Source organism: Drosophila eugracilis, unplaced genomic scaffold (genome assembly GCF_018153835.1).
Source record: "Drosophila eugracilis isolate 14026-0451.02 unplaced genomic scaffold, ASM1815383v1 contig_90, whole genome shotgun sequence".
In the NCBI taxonomy this organism is placed as follows: domain Eukaryota; kingdom Metazoa; phylum Arthropoda; class Insecta; order Diptera; family Drosophilidae; genus Drosophila; species Drosophila eugracilis.
Window position 1 is genome coordinate 5,616,382 of NW_024573812.1, and position 22,194 is coordinate 5,638,575.

At 41.4% G+C, this 22,194-nt stretch overlaps 9 protein-coding genes across 10 annotated transcripts; 8 read left to right on the plus strand and 1 right to left on the minus strand.

Annotated features, from left to right (window-relative positions):
* Positions 1–4,031: 4,031 nt before the first annotated feature.
* Positions 4,032–5,122, plus strand: LOC108112118 (cathepsin L-like). Its single transcript, XM_041819740.1, has 2 exons — positions 4,032–4,314; positions 4,401–5,122. The coding sequence occupies exons 1-2, from the start codon at positions 4,032–4,034 to the stop codon at positions 5,120–5,122; spliced, it is 1,005 nt and encodes a 334-aa protein (XP_041675674.1).
* Positions 5,123–5,934: 812 nt separating this feature from the next.
* Positions 5,935–7,768, plus strand: LOC108112233 (cathepsin L-like). Its single transcript, XM_017222054.2, has 3 exons — positions 5,935–6,537; positions 6,623–6,936; positions 7,389–7,768. Exons 1-3 carry the CDS (start codon positions 6,224–6,226, stop codon positions 7,766–7,768), a joined length of 1,008 nt encoding a protein of 335 aa, XP_017077543.1. The 5' UTR covers positions 5,935–6,223.
* Positions 7,769–8,106: 338 nt separating this feature from the next.
* On the plus strand, positions 8,107–9,194 carry LOC108112119 (cathepsin L-like). Its single transcript, XM_041819741.1, has 2 exons — positions 8,107–8,420; positions 8,507–9,194. The coding sequence occupies exons 1-2, from the start codon at positions 8,107–8,109 to the stop codon at positions 9,192–9,194; spliced, it is 1,002 nt and encodes a 333-aa protein (XP_041675675.1).
* Positions 9,195–10,366: 1,172 nt separating this feature from the next.
* Positions 10,367–11,561, plus strand: LOC108112270 (cathepsin L-like). Its single transcript, XM_017222093.2, has 2 exons — positions 10,367–10,723; positions 10,783–11,561. The coding sequence occupies exons 1-2, from the start codon at positions 10,410–10,412 to the stop codon at positions 11,471–11,473; spliced, it is 1,005 nt and encodes a 334-aa protein (XP_017077582.1). The 5' UTR covers positions 10,367–10,409; the 3' UTR covers positions 11,474–11,561.
* Positions 11,562–12,017: 456 nt separating this feature from the next.
* Positions 12,018–13,084, plus strand: LOC108112120 (cathepsin L-like). Its single transcript, XM_017221871.1, has 2 exons — positions 12,018–12,328; positions 12,391–13,084. The coding sequence occupies exons 1-2, from the start codon at positions 12,018–12,020 to the stop codon at positions 13,082–13,084; spliced, it is 1,005 nt and encodes a 334-aa protein (XP_017077360.1).
* Positions 13,085–13,848: 764 nt separating this feature from the next.
* On the plus strand, positions 13,849–15,035 carry LOC108113327 (cathepsin L-like). Its single transcript, XM_017223884.1, has 2 exons — positions 13,849–14,225; positions 14,290–15,035. The coding sequence occupies exons 1-2, from the start codon at positions 13,921–13,923 to the stop codon at positions 14,981–14,983; spliced, it is 999 nt and encodes a 332-aa protein (XP_017079373.1). The 5' UTR covers positions 13,849–13,920; the 3' UTR covers positions 14,984–15,035.
* Positions 15,036–15,114: 79 nt separating this feature from the next.
* On the minus strand, positions 15,115–16,531 carry LOC108113328. The gene is made up of 3 exons (XM_017223885.1): positions 16,421–16,531; positions 15,565–16,118; positions 15,115–15,502 (listed from the first exon to the last, which is right to left on the minus strand). Exons 1-3 carry the CDS (start codon positions 16,425–16,427, stop codon positions 15,203–15,205), a joined length of 861 nt encoding a protein of 286 aa, XP_017079374.1. The 5' UTR covers positions 16,428–16,531; the 3' UTR covers positions 15,115–15,202.
* A 1,391-nt stretch (positions 16,532–17,922) lies between these two features.
* On the plus strand, positions 17,923–19,668 carry LOC108113283. 2 transcript variants are annotated; one of them, XM_017223832.1, is made up of 3 exons: positions 17,923–18,013; positions 18,300–18,332; positions 18,721–19,668. In XM_017223832.1, the coding sequence occupies exons 1-3, from the start codon at positions 18,010–18,012 to the stop codon at positions 19,575–19,577; spliced, it is 894 nt and encodes a 297-aa protein (XP_017079321.1). In that variant the 5' UTR covers positions 17,923–18,009; the 3' UTR covers positions 19,578–19,668. The 2 variants fall into 2 exon arrangements, with proteins under 2 accessions (XP_017079321.1, XP_017079322.1); XM_017223833.1 differs by lacking the exon at positions 18,300–18,332 and having other exon boundaries at positions 17,925–18,013.
* On the plus strand, positions 17,926–21,625 carry LOC108113282. Its single transcript, XM_017223831.2, has 2 exons — positions 17,926–18,013; positions 19,956–21,625. Exons 1-2 carry the CDS (start codon positions 18,010–18,012, stop codon positions 21,356–21,358), a joined length of 1,407 nt encoding a protein of 468 aa, XP_017079320.1. The 5' UTR covers positions 17,926–18,009; the 3' UTR covers positions 21,359–21,625.
* Positions 21,626–22,194: the final 569 nt, after the last annotated feature.

Sequence of the window (22,194 nt, forward strand, 5' to 3'; positions counted from 1 at the left end):
CGCTGGAATCGAAATAAAAAAAAAAACAGGGTTGCATGCAACATGAAATGGACATGGACATGGATGGTTTTCCTATCGTATCCTATCTCCCTTATCCCACTCTCCCTCTCCCTCTTTGCACTTTCCTCTTTGCTCTGGTTTTTCTATCGAGGAAACACACATTTCTCCTCTCTTCCTCTGCCTTTCTCTTTCCCTCCTCTACTCTATCCCTTTCTCAGCTGCACTTCCGCTGCAACGCTTGCTGCAGCAGCCGCTCTGTTTGTTGTTGTTGTTGTTGCTGCTGATTCACACATTCCTAATTGAATTATCACGCAGCAGATGAGAAATATGTACTATATCACTCTAACCCTCATTGGCACCCCCCGCCCACCGCCCCTGCCCTTCAGTTTCCACTAAACAGAAACTTATTTTTAGACGCCTAAAACTAATTAGAAGAAGCGCAGTCGAAATCTTCACTTTGTCAGCTACACTTGTAGAAATGGGGTTGCTTAATATTAGATCAATATCTTTTAGATCTTTCAGATTATGGGTTATTATTCTTGGTATTATAATGGTAACTATATTAAGCTACCATGTGTACAGCACATAAGAAAAAAGAACATACTTAGGCAAACAATTTTAAAATTTTAAAGATTATATGGTAAGCTACACTGCAAAAAATAGTAATACCCAAAAGTAGCTAAAATCCAAAATAAATTATATGGATTTTATACAAGTCCATGGGTTAGCAACTGCATGACAAGAAATTCGTATTTACAATTTTTATTATTAAAAAAAAAATTTAAAAGCAAAAACATTTTTTAAATTGAAAAAACAGATTAGACATAATTTAGGTCTACCCTCAAACTTATTTCGAATTAAATTTTAATTTTTTTAATTTAATTTTTTAGAAAATTCCAAAACGAAAAAGTCTCGAAATTTCTTCGCGTGCACAGCTTCATTCGCTGCCTGCGCTGGCATCGCTGCTAGCGTCGACGTAGGCGTTGAGAGGGCAGAGGGTTTTAAATTCGAGAAAGGTTTTTGGTTTCGGTGTCGATTTATATACCGAAACGCCCATCAGCGAAACGTTTAACAAAAGCCTCTCATTTCCATTTTATGTACATTTATCAGTTTTTCGTTTTGCCCTGTCGTTTCGTTAACAAAAGCAGGATAAAATACAAAGTGCTCTCTGTCTCTCTCCCCTTCCCACCTATACTTTCTGGTTGAAAATTATAAAACGGAGGAGGACAATATCCTGGCAGCGACGTTGGCAGAGCAACCCTCCCTTTCGAATGGCATATGTATGTATGTGTATATACACCAACATCGAATCGCACTTGGGCTTTTCAACTAATTGTATCGCCTTTTGTGGTATATAGAAGGTTTTTCCCTTATGTACTTGTGGCCATAGGAAAATCGTATACGTTGGCAGAGAAGGACCCCCCCAACTCCAAAACGGCTTCATTCGTTGCCGTTGCTAACCATTGTGCCTCCTGCAATATGAAAAAGGTACAGATACGAGTATATACTATATATGTATGTATATGGTATGATAGTAGAGGTTCAGATACTCTGTGACAAGCCAGAGGCGAAATTTTGTCATTCCTTTCGTCGTCTGTAGAAACTGATAGTCGTCGTCGTCGTCGTCGTCATTATTATTGTTGTTGCTTGGGTTTTGGCTATGGAATGCCAAACATTTTCACAGTTATTCCGAGGGTTGGCGGCAAAAAAACAGCAAAAGGAAGCCCCGGGTTGTGGTCTCCGATAGCATCAGGAGTTGCCTTTTAATATCTCTCTGTGCTCTGTGCGAGATTACGCTAGGCATGTGTGTGTGTGTACTTCTACTTCTTGTTCTTCCTTTTGCAATTGCAAAATTAAATTACAAGAATTTATATTGGCCAAGAGGGGTTTACGTACTCTTTTGGGGGTGCGCCCAACCCAAATCCCATTCCGATATCTCATACATACTCTTATATGGCTTTAAAATTATGACTCTATCGCTTGCCTGAAAAGTCTGAAATTGACAGTGACAGAGTGAGGGGGAAGCGGTTGCTTGGACTTTTCGGGGTGTCGTTTATTCAAATGGAAACGAGAGTCGAATGAGAAGGGTTAAAATCCATAACCAGGTAGAATTATTAAATGGGTTTGTTTAACATAATCTTCAGAGTTATTAAAGATCCCGTTTTCGAGATGATTGTATTTGTTTTTAGTTAATGGATATTGCGTTTTAGGTAATGAGTTGTTTTTGTAATGTTATATAAAAATATTATATAATAAGGTAAAAATATATGTATTATAGTTTCGTATTATGTACAACTAGTTTTTAATATTTATTAATATTTTGAAAATTAAAGCAGTTTAAGCTCCCTTTGTTATCATACTTTAACTTTAGCGTTAAAATAAAGTCCCAATATGATACTTCGTCTTTAAAAATAATAGATTTTCAGGGTCTTGAGTCACATTATATAAGACAGGTTAATAAAATAACCTTTTAAGTTAGGCTTTATGGTTAAAATAATATAAAAAAAATATAATTTTATTAACCTAATTTTTTTTTTTTTAACAAAAATGCTTTTATATTATGAAAGATATACATTTTTTTAAGGGTTTTCTTAACTTCCGACTTAGATATAACATTATTATTAGAAAATATTTCACTTAAGACATTCAGTAATAAAATTTGTTAATCAGTAAGCACAGTTTCCAGAACTTATGTTGTTATTATTTAATATAAAATTAAACTTTAACTTTAAGTTACATTTTACAAAAGTATACAAAATCAAAGTAATGTTGATTTTAATTGCGATTTTGTGCTATATAACCTAGAATTCATATTTATATAGATTTTGTTATATAATCATCATAAAATTAAAATTTTTTTTTTCAGCTTAAAAGCTGTTCAATTCAAAGCCGTTAACAAAATCTTGTTTTAAGCAGCTTGGTTTTTGTTTGGAGCCAGTTTAATGGAAGCGGTAAAAGGCGACGGCATTTTCAGGCCCCAGGTGAGTGGTCCACGAAAACCAGTTTGAAGCGGCAAGACTTTTTGAAAATATTTCCCCATAGAAATATCAACAAACGAACATTTTGAAAAACTTAAAACTTTTCGGAGTATGTCTAAAACCAATAATCAAGTTTTTCAAGGCTTATGTTGTAAAGCGAGCTAATAAATAAATGTACCAAATTAGAGACCGCCTTATCTTGGCCACTTGCCACTTATAGTTGGCCACGTCCACAAAGCCGAAGAACTTGCCACAGAAGGGCAATTGAGTTCGAGTTCTGGGAGCGGCTTCATTTTAAGTTGGCCAATCATTAGAGAGAGCAGCCGATGAACGAAACAAACGACCAATGGCATTCAAGCAGCGACGGCGAGCGTGAGTGAGAGAAAGAGCGTGTGTGAGAGCGAGAACAAGAGAGTGTGTGTATGCGGTTGGGGAAAACCAAGCCAGATGATATTCGACCCTCTGGCTTATAGCTTTACATGACATCTACACCCCATGTAGAAAATCATCGGAAAGCTCAGTAAAAGCTCCGCAAAGTGAAGCATAACTCAGGGTGTTACAGACTTACCGAGCTAAAGGGTGTGGTAACCATTTCTTTCAAAAAAAATTTAAGGAAGGTTGTACTCCCTGGAAGTTAACTTATCATGTTAGGGGGGACTATGATTTCCAGTAAAACCTTCTTAAGATTCGGTATGTTTTCTGAGTCTTCTAACCCAAATGAAAACTCATGAAACTAAAGAAAAAGAATCCAAATGATCTTAAATTAATTAAACAGCTAAATCAATCAATTCAGCATCTCATTCTGGCTCTTCCATCCTTGTTTCATTAAAAGAAAATGGTTCATCATTTTCTTTTACTAAGAAGATTACGAACCTCATTCTAGTATTTTTATCGCCAAGACTTTATGTGAATGAACATTGTTGTTAGGTTTATTAATATATTTTTATGGAAATTTACATATACATTTCACCTCTATAAAAACAGCAATTTGTGAAAGATTGGATTTAGTCCCGAGTAGCCGGAGTGACCAGTTGCAGACCTATTCTACACAATATGCAGAAGTCTTTCTTATTCCTTCTTCAAGCTTCCTTGTTGCTTGCTAAGCCCGTATCCCCTAATCCGGTTTCATACCAAGATTGGCTGGACTTTAAGCAAGAGCATGGCAAGATCTACAAGGATGAGGCCGAGGAGCTCTCGCGTAGGAATGTCTACCACCAGAATAAGGAACTCATTCAGCAGCACAACCTCCGATTTTCCAAGGGTCTTGAGACCTTCAAGCTGGCTGTAAACCAGTTCACCGACTTGCTGACCACCGAAATGAACCAAATGATGAGCGACTCCAGCTTTAACCACACCCAAGTGCCAAGGTAAAATAATTTTGAATTGAAAAATAATCATGGCAAATTAATTAAATTAATCATTGTTTTCCATATTCTTCTATCTTTCGTTCCAGTGGTTCAACCTTCATATCGCCGGTATACTCCACCCTTCCTGAGTTCGTGGATTGGAGATCAAAGGGCGCAGTGACCCCGATAAAAACCCAGGGACGCACGTGTGGCAGCTGCTACGCCTTCGCTGCTGTAGGCGCTTTAGAAGGTCAACATTTTAGAAAGACTGGAAAACTCATCTCACTGTCGCCCCAAAATCTGGTGGAGTGCTCTGGGAGTTACGGAAATATTGGATGCATTGGCGGCTGGCCAAAACCATCGTTCGCCTACATAAAGGATAATGGTGGGATTGCCACCGAAGAATCGTATCCCTACACAGGCGTCCAAGGTACATGCAACATGAGCGACACTACAATCGGAGCCACTAGTTCGGGTTTTGTGGAATTACCCTATGGAGACGAGAAGAAACTCGCCGAGGCTGTAGCTTTCTTTGGACCCGTAGCCGTGTCTTTTGATAATAGTGAAACCTCTTTTCATTCGTACTCATCAGGAATTTACCAAAATCCTGCTTGTCGTAAGAATAGTTATGTTCACGCTGCCGTAGTTGTTGGCTACGGCACTGAGTCTGGTACGGATTACTGGCTGGTGAAGAACTCTTGGGGTACCAAATGGGGAATTAATGGATATATCAAGATGATACGCAATGCGAATAATCATTGCGGAATCGCAAGCTATCCCGTATTGCCTTTGGTTTAGTACAAACTTTTCTTTAAAATTAACTATTTGTTTTAGGTTAACTGATAAATCTGATAAATAACTGATAAATAGTCACTTAACCCAATGGAAAACTCCAAGAAAGCTCTTTATTGGAAGGACATTTTTAATGTCAAGATGAGCTATAAATTAGTTTGCAGTCGAAACTGGGAGAAGCAGAAACTATATAAGCTTAGCCCTGGACCAGGACCTCAATGTGGTCTATACGGACCTCTTCGGAATCGAATGGGATGTACAGGCAGTGATGTAACTGATGGATCTATAACCCTTATATCACCTTCGGTGTAGGTGCGACCGACATAGATCTGTTCAAAGATATTTTTAGCCTTAAAGTTTAAGGTGAGTCGTACTCCTCGAGAGCATACCAGCCGAGTGAGGAAACAATGAGTTTCAATATAGCCTTGTTAAGGTTTCTCTATGTTTCTAAGTCATATGAACAAAAATGAACTCTAATAAGATCGAATGCACTCTAAGGAAATGAATTAAAGTGAATTCAAACACTTATAATTCTCAATTTGTTAGCTTTATGTAACCAGATACATATGCGTTGGGCCAAGCAGCCGAAGCAACGACGGATGAGCAGCGGCGGGTTTATCCGCAGTTTCTAGTTTGTTTTGATTATCTCAGTTCCGCATGCGCTTTACTGTTACTTTGCAGCGCATGCGCTATTGGGATCTTTTTAGAACTGATGTAGCACGAAGCTTTTGTTGTTAAGCTGTACTACTTTGCAGTCGGCGTGGTTTTGTTGCGGAGTTAATTTGGTTTGATTTGAACTCGTAATACAAATTTGGAAATTGAACTGCCCCGATTTATTTATTCTAAAGAAACTAAAAACTCTTAGTTGCTCAACAATATGCTTAATGACGTACATGGTTCAACCAAATAACGTTTCCAACGTCACACTCGTATTTTTATCGGGAAAGCGGATGTAAATGGACATTTCAGATATGCTCATATATAGAGTTTTATGGAAGTTTAAGAAGTTATTTATATATTTCTCTGCTATAAAAACAGTAACCGAAGAGGAATGGGATTTAATCCGTAGTAGTAGCAGTAGCGTGTTCCAGGTCTTTTCTACTCACAATGCTGAAGATTTTATTATTCCTTCTTCCAGCTGTCTTGGTGCTTGCTAATCCCGGATCCTCTGTTCCAAATTCACACAAGGAATGGCAGGACTATAAGCTAGATCATGGAAAGACCTACCAGGATGAGGCCGAGGAGCTCTCGCGTAGGAATGTCTACCACCAGAATAAGGAACTCATTCAGCAGCACAACCTGCGGTTTTCCCAGGGTCTGGAGACCTTTAAGCTGGCTGTAAACCAGTTCACCGACTTGCTGACCACCGAAATAAACCAAATGATGAGCGACTCCAGCTTTACCCACAGCCAAGTGAAAAGGTAAAATAATTTTGGAATAAAAAATAATCGTGGCAATTAATTCAATTAATCATTGTTTTCCATATTTTTCTATCTTTCGTTCCAGTGGTTCAACCTTCTTAACGCCGGAATACTCCACCCTTCCTGAGTCCGTGGATTGGAGATTAAAGGGCGCAGTTACCCCGGTCAAACATCAGGGATACACGTGTGGGAGCTGCTGGGCCTTTGCTGCTGTAGGAGCTTTAGAGGGTCAACATTTTAGGAAGACTAGAAAACTCATCTCAGTGTCGCCCCAAAATCTGGTGGATTGTTCTGGCAGTTATGGAAATAATGGATGCCAAGGCGGCTTAGACTCAAGATCTTTTGCCTACATAAAGGATAATGGTGGGATTGCCACCGAACAATCGTATCCCTACACAGGCGTCCAACGAAACTGCAACATGACCTACACCACAATCGGAGCCACAAGTTCAGGTTTTGTGGAATTACCCTATGGAGACGAGAAGAAACTCGCCGAGGCTGTAGCTTTCTTTGGACCCGTATCCGTGTCTTTTGACGCTAATCAAACTTCCTTTCATTCGTACTGATTCTGGTAAGGATTACTGGCTGGTGAAAAACTCTTGGGGTACCAAATGGGGAATTAAAGGATACTTCAAAATCAGACGCAATGCTAATAATCACTGCGGCATCGCCAACTATCCCACGTTTCCTCTGGTTTAATAGAAAAGTTTCCTTTAAGATGAATTATTTAGTTTAATAATTGTTATTGTTATTTTAATAATAAAGTTGCCTAGGCAGATCAACGGCTGAGTCCATTGACTACATAAAAGATAATAGTGGCATTGCCACAGAGCAATCGTATCCCTATAGAGGGCTTCAAGGAGAATGCAACATGGAGAGGGCCATGATAGGAGCCACTAGCTCGGGTTATGTGCACATACCTCAAGGTGACGAGAAGAAACTGGCAGAGGCTGTGGCTTTCTTTGGACCCGTGATCGCGGCCATAGATTCCTCCCATCCATCCTTTAAACTGTACTCCAGGGGAGTTTATGAAGAGCCAGCTTGCAACGCCACCGCCTTAAACCATGCTGTCCTGGTTGTTGGCTTTGGAACTACTAAAAACGGCAAGGAATACTGGCTAGTTAAGAACTCTTGGGGCAAGAAATGGGGCATTAATGGCTACATCAAGATGTTACGCAATGCGAATAATCACTGTGGCATCGCTAGTGCTGCCATTTACCCATTGGTTTAGTTCAGAACTTTCTGTTTGGTAAAAGTGAATCCAAATGAACTTTAATTACTTAAACAGCTAAAACATGTGATATCAGCATCCGATTCTGGCATTTCCATTCTTGTTCATTAAAAGCTAATGATTAAATACATCATTTTCTTACTAAGAAGATTACGAACCTCATTCTAGTATTTTTATCGCCAAGACTTTATGTGAATGAACATTGTTGATTAAAATATTTTCATGGAAATTGATAAAAATATTAATACATTTTTTTGCTATAAAAACAGCATGTTATGAAGGATTGGATTTAATCCCGAGTAGCCGGAGTAACAAGTTGCAGGCTTTTTCTACACAATATGAAGAAGTCATTACTATTCCTTCTTCCAGCTGTCTTGGTGCTTGCTAAGCCCGGATCCCCTAATCCGATTTCATACCAAGATTGGCTGGACTTTAAGCAAAAGCATGGCAAGATCTACCAGGATGAGGCCGAGGAGCTCTCGCGTAGGAATGTCTACCACCAGAATAAGGAACTCATTCAGCAGCACAACCTGCGATTTTCTAAGGGTCTGGAGACCTTCAAGCTGGCTGTAAACCAGTTCACCGACTTGCTGACCACCGAAATGAACCAAATGATGAGCGACTCCAGCTTTACCCACACCCAAGTGCCAAGGTAAAATAATTTTGAATTGAAAAATAATCATGGCAAATTAATTAAATTAATCATTGTTTTCCATATTCTTCTATCTTTCGTTCCAGTGGTTCAACCTTCATATCGCCGGTATACTTCACCCTTCCTGAGTCCGTGGATTGGAGATCAATGGGCGCAGTTACCCCGGTCAAACACCATGGATACACGTGTGGCAGCAGCTGGGCCTTTGCTGCTGCAGGAGCTTTAGAGGGTCAACATTTTAGGAAGACTGGAAAACTTATCTCAGTGTCTCCGCAGAATCTGGTGGATTGTTCTGGCAGTTATGGAAATAATGGATGCAATGGCGGCTGGCCAAAACAATCGTTCGCCTACATAAAGGATAATGGTGGGATTGCCACCGAACAATCGTATCCCTACACAGGCGTCCAAGGTACATGCAACATGAGCGACACTACAATCGGAGCCACTAGTTCGGGTTTTGTGGAATTACCCTATGGAGACGAGAAGAAACTCGCCGAGGCTGTAGCTTTCTTTGGACCCGTAGCCGTGTCTTTTGATAGTACTGAAACCTCTTTTTATTCGTACATCTCGGGAATTTACCAAAATCCTGCTTGTAACAAAAATCCTATGAACGCTGCAGTAGTTGTTGGCTACGGCACTGAGTCTGGTACGGATTACTGGCTGGTGAAGAACTCTTGGGGTACCAAATGGGGAATTAATGGATATTTCAAGATCATACGCAATGCGAATAATCATTGCGGAATCGCTAGCTATCCCGTATTGCCTTTGGTTTAGTAAAAAATTTTCTTTAAGATTAACTATTTGGTTTAGGTATTATAATTGAAATAACTTGTCTTATAGTTTATTTACAATTTAAAGAAACTAATTTAATGATATAATTATATACAAAATTATTCTATATCGTAGTTGTATTATTTTGGCCAAAATAAGTAAAAAACTGATAAATCTGATAAATAACTGATAAATTGTCACTTAACCCAATGGAAAACTCCAAGAAAGTGGAAGGAAATTTTTAATGACAAGATGAGCTATAAATTAGTTTGCAGTCGGGAGACTGGGAGGAGCAGAAACTACACTACACTACTACGACCAGGACCTTGTAGTGGTCTATACGGACCTCTTCGGCATCGAATGGGATGTACAGGCAGTGATGTGACTGGTGGATCTATAACCCTAATATCACCTTCGTTGTAGGTGCGACCGACATAGATCTGTTCAAAGATATTTTAAGCCTTAAAGTTTAAGGTGAGTCGTACTCCTCGAGAGCATACCAGCCGAGTGAGGAAACAATGAGTTTCAATATAGCCTTGTTAAGGTTTCTTTATGTTTCTAAGTCATATGAACAAAAATGAACTCTAATAAGATCGAATGCACTCAAAGGAAATGAATTAAAGTGAATTCAAACACTTATAATTCTCAATTTGTTAGCTTTATGTAACCAGATACATATGTGTTGGGCCAAGCAGCCGAAGCAACGACGGATGAGCAGTGGCGGGTTTATCCGCAGTTTCTAGTTTGTTTTGATTATCTCAGTTTCGCATGCGCTTTACTGTTACTTTGCAGCGCATGCGCTATTGGGAGCTTTGTAGAACTGATGTAGCACGAAGCTTTTGTTGTTAAGCTGTACTACTTTGCAGTCGGCGTGGTTTTGTTGCGGAGTTAATTTGGTTTGATTTGAACTCGTAATACAAATTTGGAAATTGAACTGCCCCGATTTATTTATTCTAAAGAAACTAAAAACTCTTAGTTGCTCAACAATATGCTTAATGACGTACATGGTTCAACCAAATAACGTTTCCAACGTCACACTCGTATTTTTATCGGGAAAGCGGATGTAAATGGACATGGTAGATATGCTCATATATAGAGTTTTATGGAAGTTTAAGAAGTTATTTATATATTTCTCTGCTATAAAAACAGTAACCGAAGAGGAATGGGATTTAATCCGTAGTAGTAGCAGTAGCGTGTTCCAGGTCTTTTCTACTCACGATGCTGAAGATTTTATTATTCCTTCTTCCAGCTGTCTTGGTGCTTGCTCAGCCCGGATCCTCTGTTCCAAATTCACACAAGGAATGGCAGGACTATAAGCTAGATCATGGAAAGACCTACCAGGATGAGGCCGAGGAGCTCTCGCGTAGGAATGTCTACCACCAGAATAAGGAACTCATTCAGCAGCACAACCTGCGATTTTCTAAGGGTCTGGAGACCTTTAAGCGGGCTGTAAACCAGTTCACCGACTTGCTGACCACCGAAATGAATCAAATGATGAACGATTTTCGTTTCACCCACAGCCATAAGCAACGGTAAAGGGAAATTTGGAATGAAAAATAATCATACCAATCATTATTGTCTTGCGTTCCAGTGGTTCAACCTTTATAACGCCGGAATACTCCACCCTTCCTGAGTCCGTGGATTGGAGATTAAAGGGCGCAGTTACCCCGGTCAAACATCAGGGATACACGTGTGGGAGCTGCTGGGCCTTTGCTGCTGCAGGAGCTTTAGAGGGTCAACACTTTAGAAAGACCGGAAAACTCATCCCGTTGTCGCCCCAAAATCTGGTGGATTGTTCTGGCAGTTATGGAAATAATGGATGCCAAGGCGGCTTAGACTCAAGATCTTTTGCCTACATAAAGGATAGTGGTGGGATTGCCACCGAACAATCGTATCCCTATATGGGCGTCCAGCGAAACTGCAACATGACCGACACCACAATCGGAGCCACAAGTTCGGGTTTTGTAGAATTACCCTATGGAGACGAGAAGAAACTCGCCGAGGCTGTCGCTTTCTTTGGACCCGTATCCGTGTCTTTTGACGCTAATCAAACTTCCTTTCATTCGTACTCCTCAGGAATTTACCAAGATCCCGCTTGTCGCACCCAAAAGTTTACTCACGTTGTCGTAGTTGTTGGTTACGGCACTGAGTCTGGTAAGGATTACTGGCTGGTGAAGAACTCTTGGGGTACCAAATGGGGAATTGATGGATATTTCAAGATCATACGCAATGCTAATAATCACTGCGGCATCGCCAACTATCCCACGTTTCCTCTGGTTTAATAGAAAAGTTTCCTTCAAGAGGAATTATTTATTGTATATTTATTGTATTGTAATTATAATAATAATACGTTACTTACTTTTTTATACTCGCAATATGAATTGCGTTTTAAAAGTTTATATAATTTTATCAGACAGAGGGAACCCCTTCAGAATGTCGTAGAGTGCGTGAGCTAATGAGCGTTTGGGGTTGACTCAATATGAGTCATAAAAATCGAGTTACGCATTTCAGAATCTCTTTGAAATCGCAGTTTATTTTCCTACTCGACCAGATCACTCTTTAAGGCTTATATATTCTTAATCAAGATCAGAATCTTTTAAAATAGTTCAGCAAAGTTACGGGTGTGTGCTAGTCGCGTCACGAAACTACAGCGCACGTCTTGATTATTTATTTTCAATTTCCGGAAATAATAATTTTTAGAAAATTCAGCTATTTATCTCATTTGCATAAATACAGCTGTTGGTTGCGAGTAATTTTTAGAATAAATTAGAACTTATTCGAGACTAGTTGCATATTCGATTTGGTTAATCCAGGATTAGAGAAGACATGAAGCTGATCTTGATTCTTGTTCTTCTGACACCTCTGACGATGTCCCATCCGGTAGCCTTAGATCAAAATTCTCTTAAGGATTGGCAGGACTTTAAGCTCCAGCACGCCAAGTCTTACCAGGACAGCAACGAGGAGTTTCTGCGAAGGAAGATATTCCATGAGATTAAGATCAACATTAATCAGCACAATTTGCGATTTGCCAAGGGTATGGAGACCTTTAAGCTGGCCATTAACCAGTTCAGCGACATGTACAACACTGAGATCAACTTCATGATGAACGCCTTTGACTTAGCCAAAAGCAGGAATAAGTAAGTTAACTTAAAGTTTTAGCCAATAACCAATATTTATTAAACATTTTCTGTGTTGCTAGTGGATCAACCTTCATATCGCCTGAATACTCAACCCTGCCAAAATTCGTGGATTGGAGATCCAAGGGAGCAGTGACCCAGGTCAGACATCAGGGCTTTGAGTGCGGCAGCTGCTGGGCTCACGTTACGGCAGGAGCCTTGGAAGGTCAGCACTTCCGGAAGACGGGAAAGCTCATCTCGCTGTCTCCTCAACATCTGTTGGATTGCTCTAACAGCTATGGAAACCACGGCTGCCTAGGCGGATCAATGGCTGAGTCTATTGACTACATAAAGGATAATGGTGGCATTGCCACAGAGCAATCGTATCCCTATAGAGGGCTTCAAGGAGAATGCAACATGGAGAGGGCCATGATAGGAGCCACTAGCTCGGGTTATGTGCACATACCTCAAGGTGACGAGAAGAAACTGGCAGAGGCTGTGGCTTTTTTTGGACCCGTGATCGCGGCCATAGATTCCTCCCATCCATCCTTTAAACTGTACTCCAGGGGAGTTTATGAAGAGCCAGCTTGCAACGCCACCGCCTTAAACCACGCTGTCCTGGTTGTTGGCTTTGGAACTACTAAAAACGGCAAGGAATACTGGCTAGTTAAGAACTCTTGGGGCAAGAAATGGGGCATTAATGGCTACATAAAGATGTTGCGCAATGCGAATAATCACTGTGGCATCGCTAGTGTTGCCATTTACCCATTGGTTTAGTTCAGAACTTTCTTTTTGGTTAACAAACTTGTTTATATTATTTATAATGATGAAACTCATCAACATTCCTATGGCTGCTATAGGTTATAGTCGTCATAACCAACACATTTCGTCATAAATCATATGACTGTATATAATTCATATATGGAGAGATTTCTCACTTCCAACTTGGGACTAATATATCACTTTTTGCATTAGTTTAGAAATTATGCTTAAATTTAAGTTAAATATTTTATATTTAAGTGGATTTATGTTATGTTATTGTTGTTGTTATATTGTTCATATTGTTTTTATAGTCTATTTTTATAAGTTTTCTATATATTTTTGCAATATAAAACTGTTAAATCATCATAAGTGTCCATGATAGCTAGCATTGTATGTAAGCTCCTTGATTTCTGAAGAATAGATATAGATGCTAGTGATGTTAATGGCATTTAATTACAGTATTATTCTTGCTTTAACACTTTCCACTAATAAATGATAAAGAGAACTTCTGCGGAAGTGCGTTACGCTGCGGGTGAATCAACAACTTGCGCCTGGGGATGACCCCAACTTCCGATTTGTCAGACTTCTGTCTACGTAGTTCAGCATCTTTTCATAATGATATTCAATATTTGTTCTAGTAATGCGAATAATTTGCGACATAAGAGACTGCGCCTCATCAACTTTAAAGGAAATACCATTTTGGTTCAAAAATTTAAAAAAGTTTGGAAATTTTCCAATCATTTCAGTACTATAAATACTGCTGCTAGTTATTGAGAATTTTTATACTTTGTCTGAACTTATTAAAGAGTAGTCGCAAATTTGAGTTAACTTAGCCGGGATAAAGTTCAAAAATGAAACAGATCTTGATACTTGTTGTTCTGATGCCACTGGCAATCTCTCATCCGGGATCCTTGAATCAGAAGGAGTGGCACAGCTTTAAGCTACAGCATGGCAAGAGTTACCGGGATAAGACCGAGGAGCTCATTCGCAAGGAGATTTTCCAGGAGAACAAAGTCCGCATCAATATGCACAACCACCGATTCGCCATGGGCCTGGAAAACTTCAAGCTGGCCATAAATCAGTTCACCGACATGTACAACAAGGAGATCAATCAGATGATGAATGCCTTTAACATCGTCAAGAACCAGGATATGCGGTAAGTTAAACTGTTAACCATATTTGATTTCCTGTTACTAACAAATATCTTCCTTCTTGCCCAGTGGCACCACCTTCATCTCGCCTGAGTACTCCACCCTTCCTGAGTCCGTGGACTGGAGATCCAAGGGCGCAGTGACCCCAGTGAGACATCAGGGCTTTAAGTGCGGCAGCTGCTGGGCCCTTGTCACGGCAGCAGCATTGGAAGGTCACCACTTCCGGAAGACGGGAAAACTCATTCCGCTGTCTCCACAACATCTCCTAGATTGCTCTGACAGTTATGGAAATCAGGGTTGCAAAGGCGGTTGGATGGCTGAAGCTGTAGCCTATGTAAAGGATAATGGTGGCATTGCCACGGAGTATTCCTATCCCTATAAGGGTGTCCAAGGTGAATGCAAATCTCAGAACGCCACGATCGGAGCCACTAGCTCGGGTTTTGTGAAAATACCCCATGGTGATGAGAAGAAACTAGCCGAGGCTGTGGCTTTCTTTGGTCCAGTATATGTCAGCATTGATGGCTCCCACGACTCCTTCCATTCGTACTCCTCGGATGTTTACCGAGAGCCGAAATGCAGTCCCCGGAATAATAGCCATGCTGCCCTTGTCGTTGGATATGGAACGGATTCGAATGGTACGGATTACTGGTTGGTGAAGAACTTTTGGGGCACCAGTTGGGGCATCGATGGTTACGTCAAGATGTTGAGGAATGCGAATAATCACTGCGGCATCGCCTCCTTTGCCAGGTACCCACTGGTTTAGCGTAAGACTGTCCTTTATTTATTTTGGCCAAAATGAAGCTAAACTACTATATAGGATAAGTAAAAAACTGATAAATCTGTTAAACCAATAAACATAGTCACTTAACCCATTGAAAAACTCCAAGAAAGCACTTTAGTGGAAGGACATTTTTAATGACAAGATGAGTTATAAATTAGTTGGCAGAGGAAACGGGGGGAGGAAAGCAGAAACTATAACAGCTTAGCCCTTGACCAGGACCTCGTAGTGGTCTATACGGACCTCCTCGCCACCGAATGGGATGTACAGGCAGTGATGGGACTGATGGATCTTTCCGGGCGTCAGACTGCCATGGTGGTGGGCACGGCCGATGAACAGGGGTTCACCGTCGGCAGTGCGACCGCAGAGAACGGCATTGCCGGGCACATTCCCTTGGCTGTCGTGCACCCATCCATAACCGTATCCGGCCAGCAGCTCATAGTCATGCTTAACCACCTCACCGCCGCCGTAGGGCACATAGGCACAGCCCTTGTTGGGGATTACCTGTTGGATAAAAAGGAGGGAAGTTAGTCGGTTTCTTTAATATTAAAAAGGCTTAAACCTACCTTAGCTGGCAGCAAATCGCCTTCGTGGTAGGCGCGACCAACATAGATCTGATCGCCATCGGCGTCGTGTCCACCAACCACAGTTCCGGGAACAAGCCCACGTCCAGATGAGGGAATCCAAGTTTCCGGCTGGACCAGAACTTCATAGGCCTCCAGACGATGTTCCTGTCCACCGTACGGGATGTACAAGCACTGGTGGGAAGGATGAACCTTTCCGGGAGTAAGACTACCCTGGAAGTAGCCACGTCCCACATACAGAGGCTCACCCTCGCCGGTCTGGCCTACACGAATGGCATGAGGCGGTACAAATCCACCGCTGGCCGGGATCCAGGTATAATGATCGCCTACAAGGACCTCAAAGTCATGCTTGCTGATCTCCTGACCACCCCATGGAACGTAGGCCTGCTGCTTGCCAGGCACAATCTTAGCCGGGAGCATTTCTCCATTGTGATAGGCGCGACCTACATAGATGGGATCCTGATCGGAATCATGACCAGCCAGGATGGCGCCAGGTGGCAGAGAACCATAAACATTCGAGCTAATCCAGGTGTATTCTGCAGGCGAAGAGTGAATATTTGGAACAAAGTTAGATTCGATATCACTTAACTACGAGGCCCAACTGTACCCCATTAATCAGACCTCCCCACTCTGTCTATTTTCGTTATCTAGCCGGGTGTGAAATCTAGTTGGATCTATGGAAAGCTTCCAAAGCTCCAAAGGGATTTCGGGTGTCAGGTGAGCAGAGTATCGATGACACTTGGCGGCCACCTGTCATTGCTAATTATGGCACTAAGTTTTCGTTTTCACTGGAATAATCTTAGTCACTAACTAAGTAGTTTGCACTCATTTTTCTCACCTCCCATGGTGTTTTCTTTAGTTGTTGACTTAGGTTTGGAACGTTGTGTTATATATACTCGCTGGCTCCGTTCAAATGGAACTGACTTTAACGACTGGTCTCTGGTTGCACAGCGGTTGCGTCTTAAAAGCTGTTGTAGCCTCTTATCAGGCAGTCGGCAATACTAACCGACATTGATAAGATATCTTAGTCACTCTGGCTGTGACTATTTATATGTATATATGTTTGTCTGACAAAAAGGGATCCTCTGCTAGCTGGTGTTCGTCATTGGCACCAACTGACAGGTGTGTCAGATTGTCTGCTGGCTGATTTAGCTTGGCCAAAAACACCATTTAAATTACTTGCTCAACAGGAAGGGGAACGACAATTACTCAATCGATCTTATATATATGTAAGTATATATATATGTGATTTTATCTATAAGCAGTTACCTGGGGAATCTTATCGACGGCAGTCAAAAATAAACTTGATCAATAAGTTCGTAAAAAGGTATATGTACACGTATGTTGCCGGCCATGGATCAACTTCAAAGTTAAGGAATTTATTTCTAGAACAAAACAGTAAGTAGCTAGCATATGAAGATATATAATTGGTTTATTGATTTCACTTAGAAATGAAGAATTTACTAATCTTATAAGCTTATTCATATTTAAAATTAATAATGTGTTAAGGAAAGGACACTCCTTTTCTTTGGAAAATGAGTAAAATGCGATTTAAGCTTATACTGGAAGCGCCAAGCTGAGTAATATTTATTTATAGTTTGTAATTGATATCTTAAACAAAAGAATGTTCTATCTTCTTATACTTATTATGAATTTTCTGTTTAATTAATAATACAAAACGTAGGGTTATTGCCCTTAAGTACAAAAGAAGAGCTGAATTTAAAGAGTTAAAAAGTGAAAAGAGAAAAAACAGATACAACTACAGATACCTTATATCATCTTATGCTTAAAGATAAATAATACCATATAATAAAAATATATGCTTCTAATATCAAAGATATATAAAAACTTATCCCTTAAGCAAGAACACCTTTAATCCCTAAAGATTTTCCTCAAAAAGTTCACTTAAGAAATTTTTGGGAGCGACTAATCGACACTTCAGTTTTGGGGGGTTTTTTCAGTATCGTCGGTTCTGAAAGGCGTCATATTGTTTATGGGTTCATTAAATTGGGGTTCCACCTGTTGAGTGCCAACAACAATGCCATATGTAACAAGGTGCCTCGCTTTCCTTACCCTTCCCCCTTACCCCAAAAAGAACACAATGTTTGGGGCAATGATTCATCATCCATCGATAAAGGAAATACTTTTCTGGAACATGAGCTTTCATGACTGACTGGAAAACAGAGATATCAATAGGGCCCAATATCATTTCCAGTTGTTTTGCCATAAAAATACGAATTGATAGATAAAAGCTCGCTGATAAGAGGCGATGACAAATAGTTCGGGTTCGGTTTTTAAACGTCGGCCAAGCGCGGGCCTGCAATTTAGTGAAACAGTAAACCTCAGTCTGATCAGACGTTCCGGGGAGATACTATATATACATATAAGATATAAAAGGAATAACCTCTTATCAACAAATAACACACAATGGGTAAGTTGGATGAATAAGCGGCAATAATTGCAAAAAAGAATCTTCCTTAATGCAAATACTAAGTTAGTTTGAGGTGAAATCTAACAATCTTGGGTGTTCGTACTGCATCTGAAGATTTAAAAGGGTGTTTGAAATTCTATGTTTAGCAGTTAAGATCTTACCGGATTTAGACCAGTTTCCTGGTATTAGTATACTAACCCTTCTGTCCATTTTAACCCCCAAAAAACCCTTGCAAAGAACATTGAGTGACTTTTAAGGTTCTCCGCCTTTCTTTGCACTCTTCCAGGCAACGTGCAGCCAGGAGGAATTGTGACCATTGGTAGGACGAGTGCAGTGTTCCCAGGGTGTAACGTGTAACCCTACGCCTCTGTGAAAGCCCCCTTAAATCCCACTTGATCCCCGCCCCAGACCTTCAAAAGCCATAAATCGTACAGCAAGTTAAATATCTACACAGAGAAAAAGCCGCTATGAGTGTCGAATGAATCATTTCATGTAAATTAAATTCTATATCTTTCTTAATCCAATATCTTATCAAAGTTTAAATTTTTAATTGCCTTGTTTTGAGATATAAAAGCCATTATTTACCTGAATAATAGAATCTAAAGAATGACCCTTTGCTGTTACTCTTAGTTTTCTCTCTGTGTATGGATAGGCTATCTTATCGCGTGGTGCCAAGCTTATCGCTTAACTGCCCTCTCTCCTTGCAGACAACACCTGGGTGCACTCGTCTCCTCACGCTCCCTTGCCCGCTTATGCGGTGGTCGGTGGCCATGACTCGGATCGCACGCCCATCTATGTGGGTCGATCCTTTCACGAAGGCGAAAATCTGCCGGCCAAGGTCATCCCGAGCAAGGGTTGCGCCTATGTGGCCTATGGCGGTGCCGAGCACCAGAAGCACCATTACGAAGTGCTGGTCGGTCAGGGATTCGCTTGGGTGCCTAGTGCCAGTGGTGGAGTGCCGCCAAATGCGGTTAGGAGTGGAACTACACGTACCGGAGAGCCTCTCTACGTGGGACGTGGACATCATGCCGGTAGCTTGTCTGTGGGCAAAGTTCATCCCTCCCATGGCTGTCTGTACATTCCCTTCGGTGGACAGGAGGTGCGCATTAATACCTATGAAGTGCTCATCAAGCAGCAGCATGATGTTTGGGTGCCTGCCTCACCTAGCTACACACCACCGGGTGCAGTGATTGCCGGACACGATTCGGATCGTACTCCCATCTATGCCGGACGGGCGATGCACGAGGGTGAAATGCTTCCCGCCAAAGTGGTGCCCAGTAAGGGATCCGCCTATGTTTGCTTTGGCGGCTTCGAATTCCAGAAACCCACCTACGAGGTGCTCACCGGTGGCGGCTATGTCTGGCTTCATGGTGGCCATCACATTCCACACAATGCCGTTTCCACGGGTCGTGCTCGGAATGGAGAGATCCTTTACTATGGACGTGGACACTATCAGGGTAGTCTGACTCCGGGTCTGGTCTCGGCCAGTCAGCGTTGTCTCTTCATTCCCTACGGAGGCCGGGAGATTCGTGTCAACTCCTATGAGATCCTCTGCAGGCAATAACTTAGCGGATTGGAAGCCACATAAATACCATATGCATTTAGCCCACATCAAACTGTAATCGCACTTAATAAATCGACTGTTATCACACAAATCTGTTAAATAAGTTTTTCTTTCTTATCAAATAGCTTTATCAGGAAGTCTTAACCATGCACTTAGCTTGCTTGGCTATGCATTATAAACCCTCAGAGTTATTGATTTTGTATAACTATTAATCGATTAGTTTATTGATGGTTGCATCCAGTGGATTTTACGAACTAAGATAAGCTATTTTGTAATCAAAGGCACTTCCTTACATTATTCGCTTCCCAACTATTAGATAACCTTAAACCAAACTTATAAACTTAACCTTAATAACATCCAATCTTTATCAACTTTCAGCCTACAAATGGGTACAATCCTCGGCCTATTCCTCTCTACCCGAGGAGGCAGTGGTGGGCGGCAACGATGAGGACGGCGCCATGATTTATGTGGGCAGGGCGGAGCACGAGGGCGATATGTTGGTCTGCAAGGTGGTGCCCAGCAAGCAATTGGGATTCATTTCCCAGCGTGGAGAAGCCCTACCCAAGGATATCTTCGAAGTGCTGTGCGGTCAGAATCTGGTGTGGATTAAGTGCTATGATCATGTCATCCCCGAGAATGCAGTACTCTGTGGACGGACTTCGTTGGATCAACCAGTGTATATAGGAAGAGGTCATTACGAAGGACACCTCATCATCGGCAAGATCTCCTCGGTACATAGAGCCCTGTTTATCGCTTTTCGAGGAGCCGAACGTCGCCTTGATTCCTATGAGATTCTCGTGGAGGAACGTCGTGTGGTTCCCGGATGGCAAATGCCACCACCACCTCCACCACTAGAACTGGCGGAGAAGTGCCCGCTTACACCGCCGCCACCACCTTCCCCGCCAGCAATTGCTCCTCCACTGGCTGCCAAGCCATATCCGTATCCAGATCTGGCCGCCATGCCATTTCCCATCTCTGACAGGCCTCCGGCTTACACGCCCACTCCAGATCCACTTCCTCCTCCACCAGTTGGTGGTGTGATGGTGATGCCACGTCCTACGCCTACACCACCTGCTGGTGGAGTTCTGGTCATGCCGCCTCCAACTCCATCATTCACCCCCGCCGAGGTTTCCGTGGCGCCACCTCCCACACTCGTTGCCGCCGAGGTCACTGCAGAATGCGTCCCCGCCGGGCCATCGTTTACACCCGCTTCCACCTATAGCCCCTATGAAGCAGGTTACTCCTGCTACACTCCGGCTGAATGTGCAGGACCACCGGTCTATGATGCCTATGGCTATGAGGACAGCTATGACGTTTGGGTATCCGCCCGACCGGGTTATTTTTTTTCCCCTGATGCCGTAGTTGGAGGTCACGACAGCGACATGTCCCAGCTGTTGGTCTGCAGAGCCTATTACCGGGGTGTCTATGTTCCGGGAAAAGCCAGTCCCAGCCGGGGTTGTGCCTATGTAGCCCATGGAGGTCGTGAGATTGTCGAGCCCTCCTATGAAATGTTAGTGGGAAAGGGCAAGTACCATTGGGTGCCTTCATATGGCGGTAATGTCCCACCCGGTGCAGTTATTGCCGGAAGGACACCCAGCGGTGAACCACTTTACATTGGCCGGGGTCATTATTACGGAAGTCTGACTCCGGGAGTGATTGAAACCTATAATCGCTGTCTGCAGATTCCATTTGGAGGACAAGAGATCCGGTTGAGCAGCTACGAAGTTCTGGTTAGAAGTGATATCTTCCATAGACAGCAGGCTATCCGATTGGTATATTGATGGGTGTTCTCTATATAATCTTGTTGAAACTGAACAATCCGAAGGCTAAGCTAAACTGAACTAAACCATCCAAAGAAAAGTTGAAAACTTTATAAAATATTATCTTTACATATCACTTTTAGATGCTATGATTGCTAAATCATCAAATTATATATCCTATATTGTATAATATTTAAACCTCTTCCAAGCTCAGCTACCTCTGAAACACCAAAAGACACATCCGAAATGTATAAACTATTTAATTATTAAATAAACCTATTTATTAACTATTAACACTTTGAATTAACTTTTGCACTAATTATATTTATTCACTTTGTAAGTTATTCAACGATAATAATTACTTTCTGTTCTAAGTTCGTTATTAAATGACTTGCGTTTAGATTTTATGATTTGTTTTGGTTTGGGCTGAGAAGGGAATTATCTTTATAATGATCTAATTATGCAAGGTTGTTCTAGACTGGCATGCCTTGTAATATTGGCACTGCAATGTGTGGGTAAGTGAGAGTACTCTACTGCAATATAAGAACTCTATGAGGTTACTGAATGAAATATTATAAAAAAAAGTTATAGTAACTGACAACCCTATGCTTAAAATGGTTATCGATTGGTAAGTACAAACCTCTGTAATCTCTGCAAACTTTTGTATTTTGGCGCCTCATTTACTAGAAACTCTATAAACCCAAAAACTAACCAAAACTCTTAACAAAACAATAATATTAAACCCAAAACCAACCATTCATAAAGTCGTCTACGTCCAAGACTTATATGCAAAACCATAAACAGTCGATTTCTTCCGCTTTAACTGGGAAATTACAATTAGTAGATGTTAACTTACC

Excerpts from the sequence above, each read along its gene's own strand:
- LOC108112118 (XM_041819740.1), top strand. The coding sequence starts at position 4,032 with ATGCAGAAGTCTTTCTTATTCCTTCTTCAAGCTTCCTTGTTGCTTGCT. Across the intron at positions 4,315-4,400 it reads AATGAACCAAATGATGAGCG|GTTTTCCATATTCTTCTATC; the intron begins ACTCCAGCTTTA and ends AAATTAATCATT.
- LOC108112233 (XM_017222054.2), top strand. The coding sequence starts at position 6,224 with ATGCTGAAGATTTTATTATTCCTTCTTCCAGCTGTCTTGGTGCTTGCT. Across the intron at positions 6,538-6,622 it reads ACCCACAGCCAAGTGAAAAG|TGGTTCAACCTTCTTAACGC; the intron begins GTAAAATAATTT and ends CTTTCGTTCCAG. Across the intron at positions 6,937-7,388 it reads ACAATCGTATCCCTACACAG|GGCTTCAAGGAGAATGCAAC; the intron begins GCGTCCAACGAA and ends ATCCCTATAGAG.
- LOC108112119 (XM_041819741.1), top strand. The coding sequence starts at position 8,107 with ATGAAGAAGTCATTACTATTCCTTCTTCCAGCTGTCTTGGTGCTTGCT. Across the intron at positions 8,421-8,506 it reads ACCCACACCCAAGTGCCAAG|TGGTTCAACCTTCATATCGC; the intron begins GTAAAATAATTT and ends CTTTCGTTCCAG.
- LOC108112270 (XM_017222093.2), top strand. The coding sequence starts at position 10,410 with ATGCTGAAGATTTTATTATTCCTTCTTCCAGCTGTCTTGGTGCTTGCT. Across the intron at positions 10,724-10,782 it reads ACCCACAGCCATAAGCAACG|TGGTTCAACCTTTATAACGC; the intron begins GTAAAGGGAAAT and ends CTTGCGTTCCAG.
- LOC108112120 (XM_017221871.1), top strand. The coding sequence starts at position 12,018 with ATGAAGCTGATCTTGATTCTTGTTCTTCTGACACCTCTGACGATGTCC. Across the intron at positions 12,329-12,390 it reads TTAGCCAAAAGCAGGAATAA|TGGATCAACCTTCATATCGC; the intron begins GTAAGTTAACTT and ends CTGTGTTGCTAG.
- LOC108113327 (XM_017223884.1), top strand. The coding sequence starts at position 13,921 with ATGAAACAGATCTTGATACTTGTTGTTCTGATGCCACTGGCAATCTCT. Across the intron at positions 14,226-14,289 it reads GTCAAGAACCAGGATATGCG|TGGCACCACCTTCATCTCGC; the intron begins GTAAGTTAAACT and ends CTTCTTGCCCAG.
- LOC108113328 (XM_017223885.1), bottom strand. Across the intron at positions 15,503-15,564 it reads GCGATTTGCTGCCAGCTAAG|GTAATCCCCAACAAGGGCTG; the intron begins GTAGGTTTAAGC and ends TTTATCCAACAG.
- LOC108113283 (XM_017223832.1), top strand. Across the intron at positions 18,333-18,720 it reads AGGAGGAATTGTGACCATTG|ACAACACCTGGGTGCACTCG; the intron begins GTAGGACGAGTG and ends CTCTCCTTGCAG.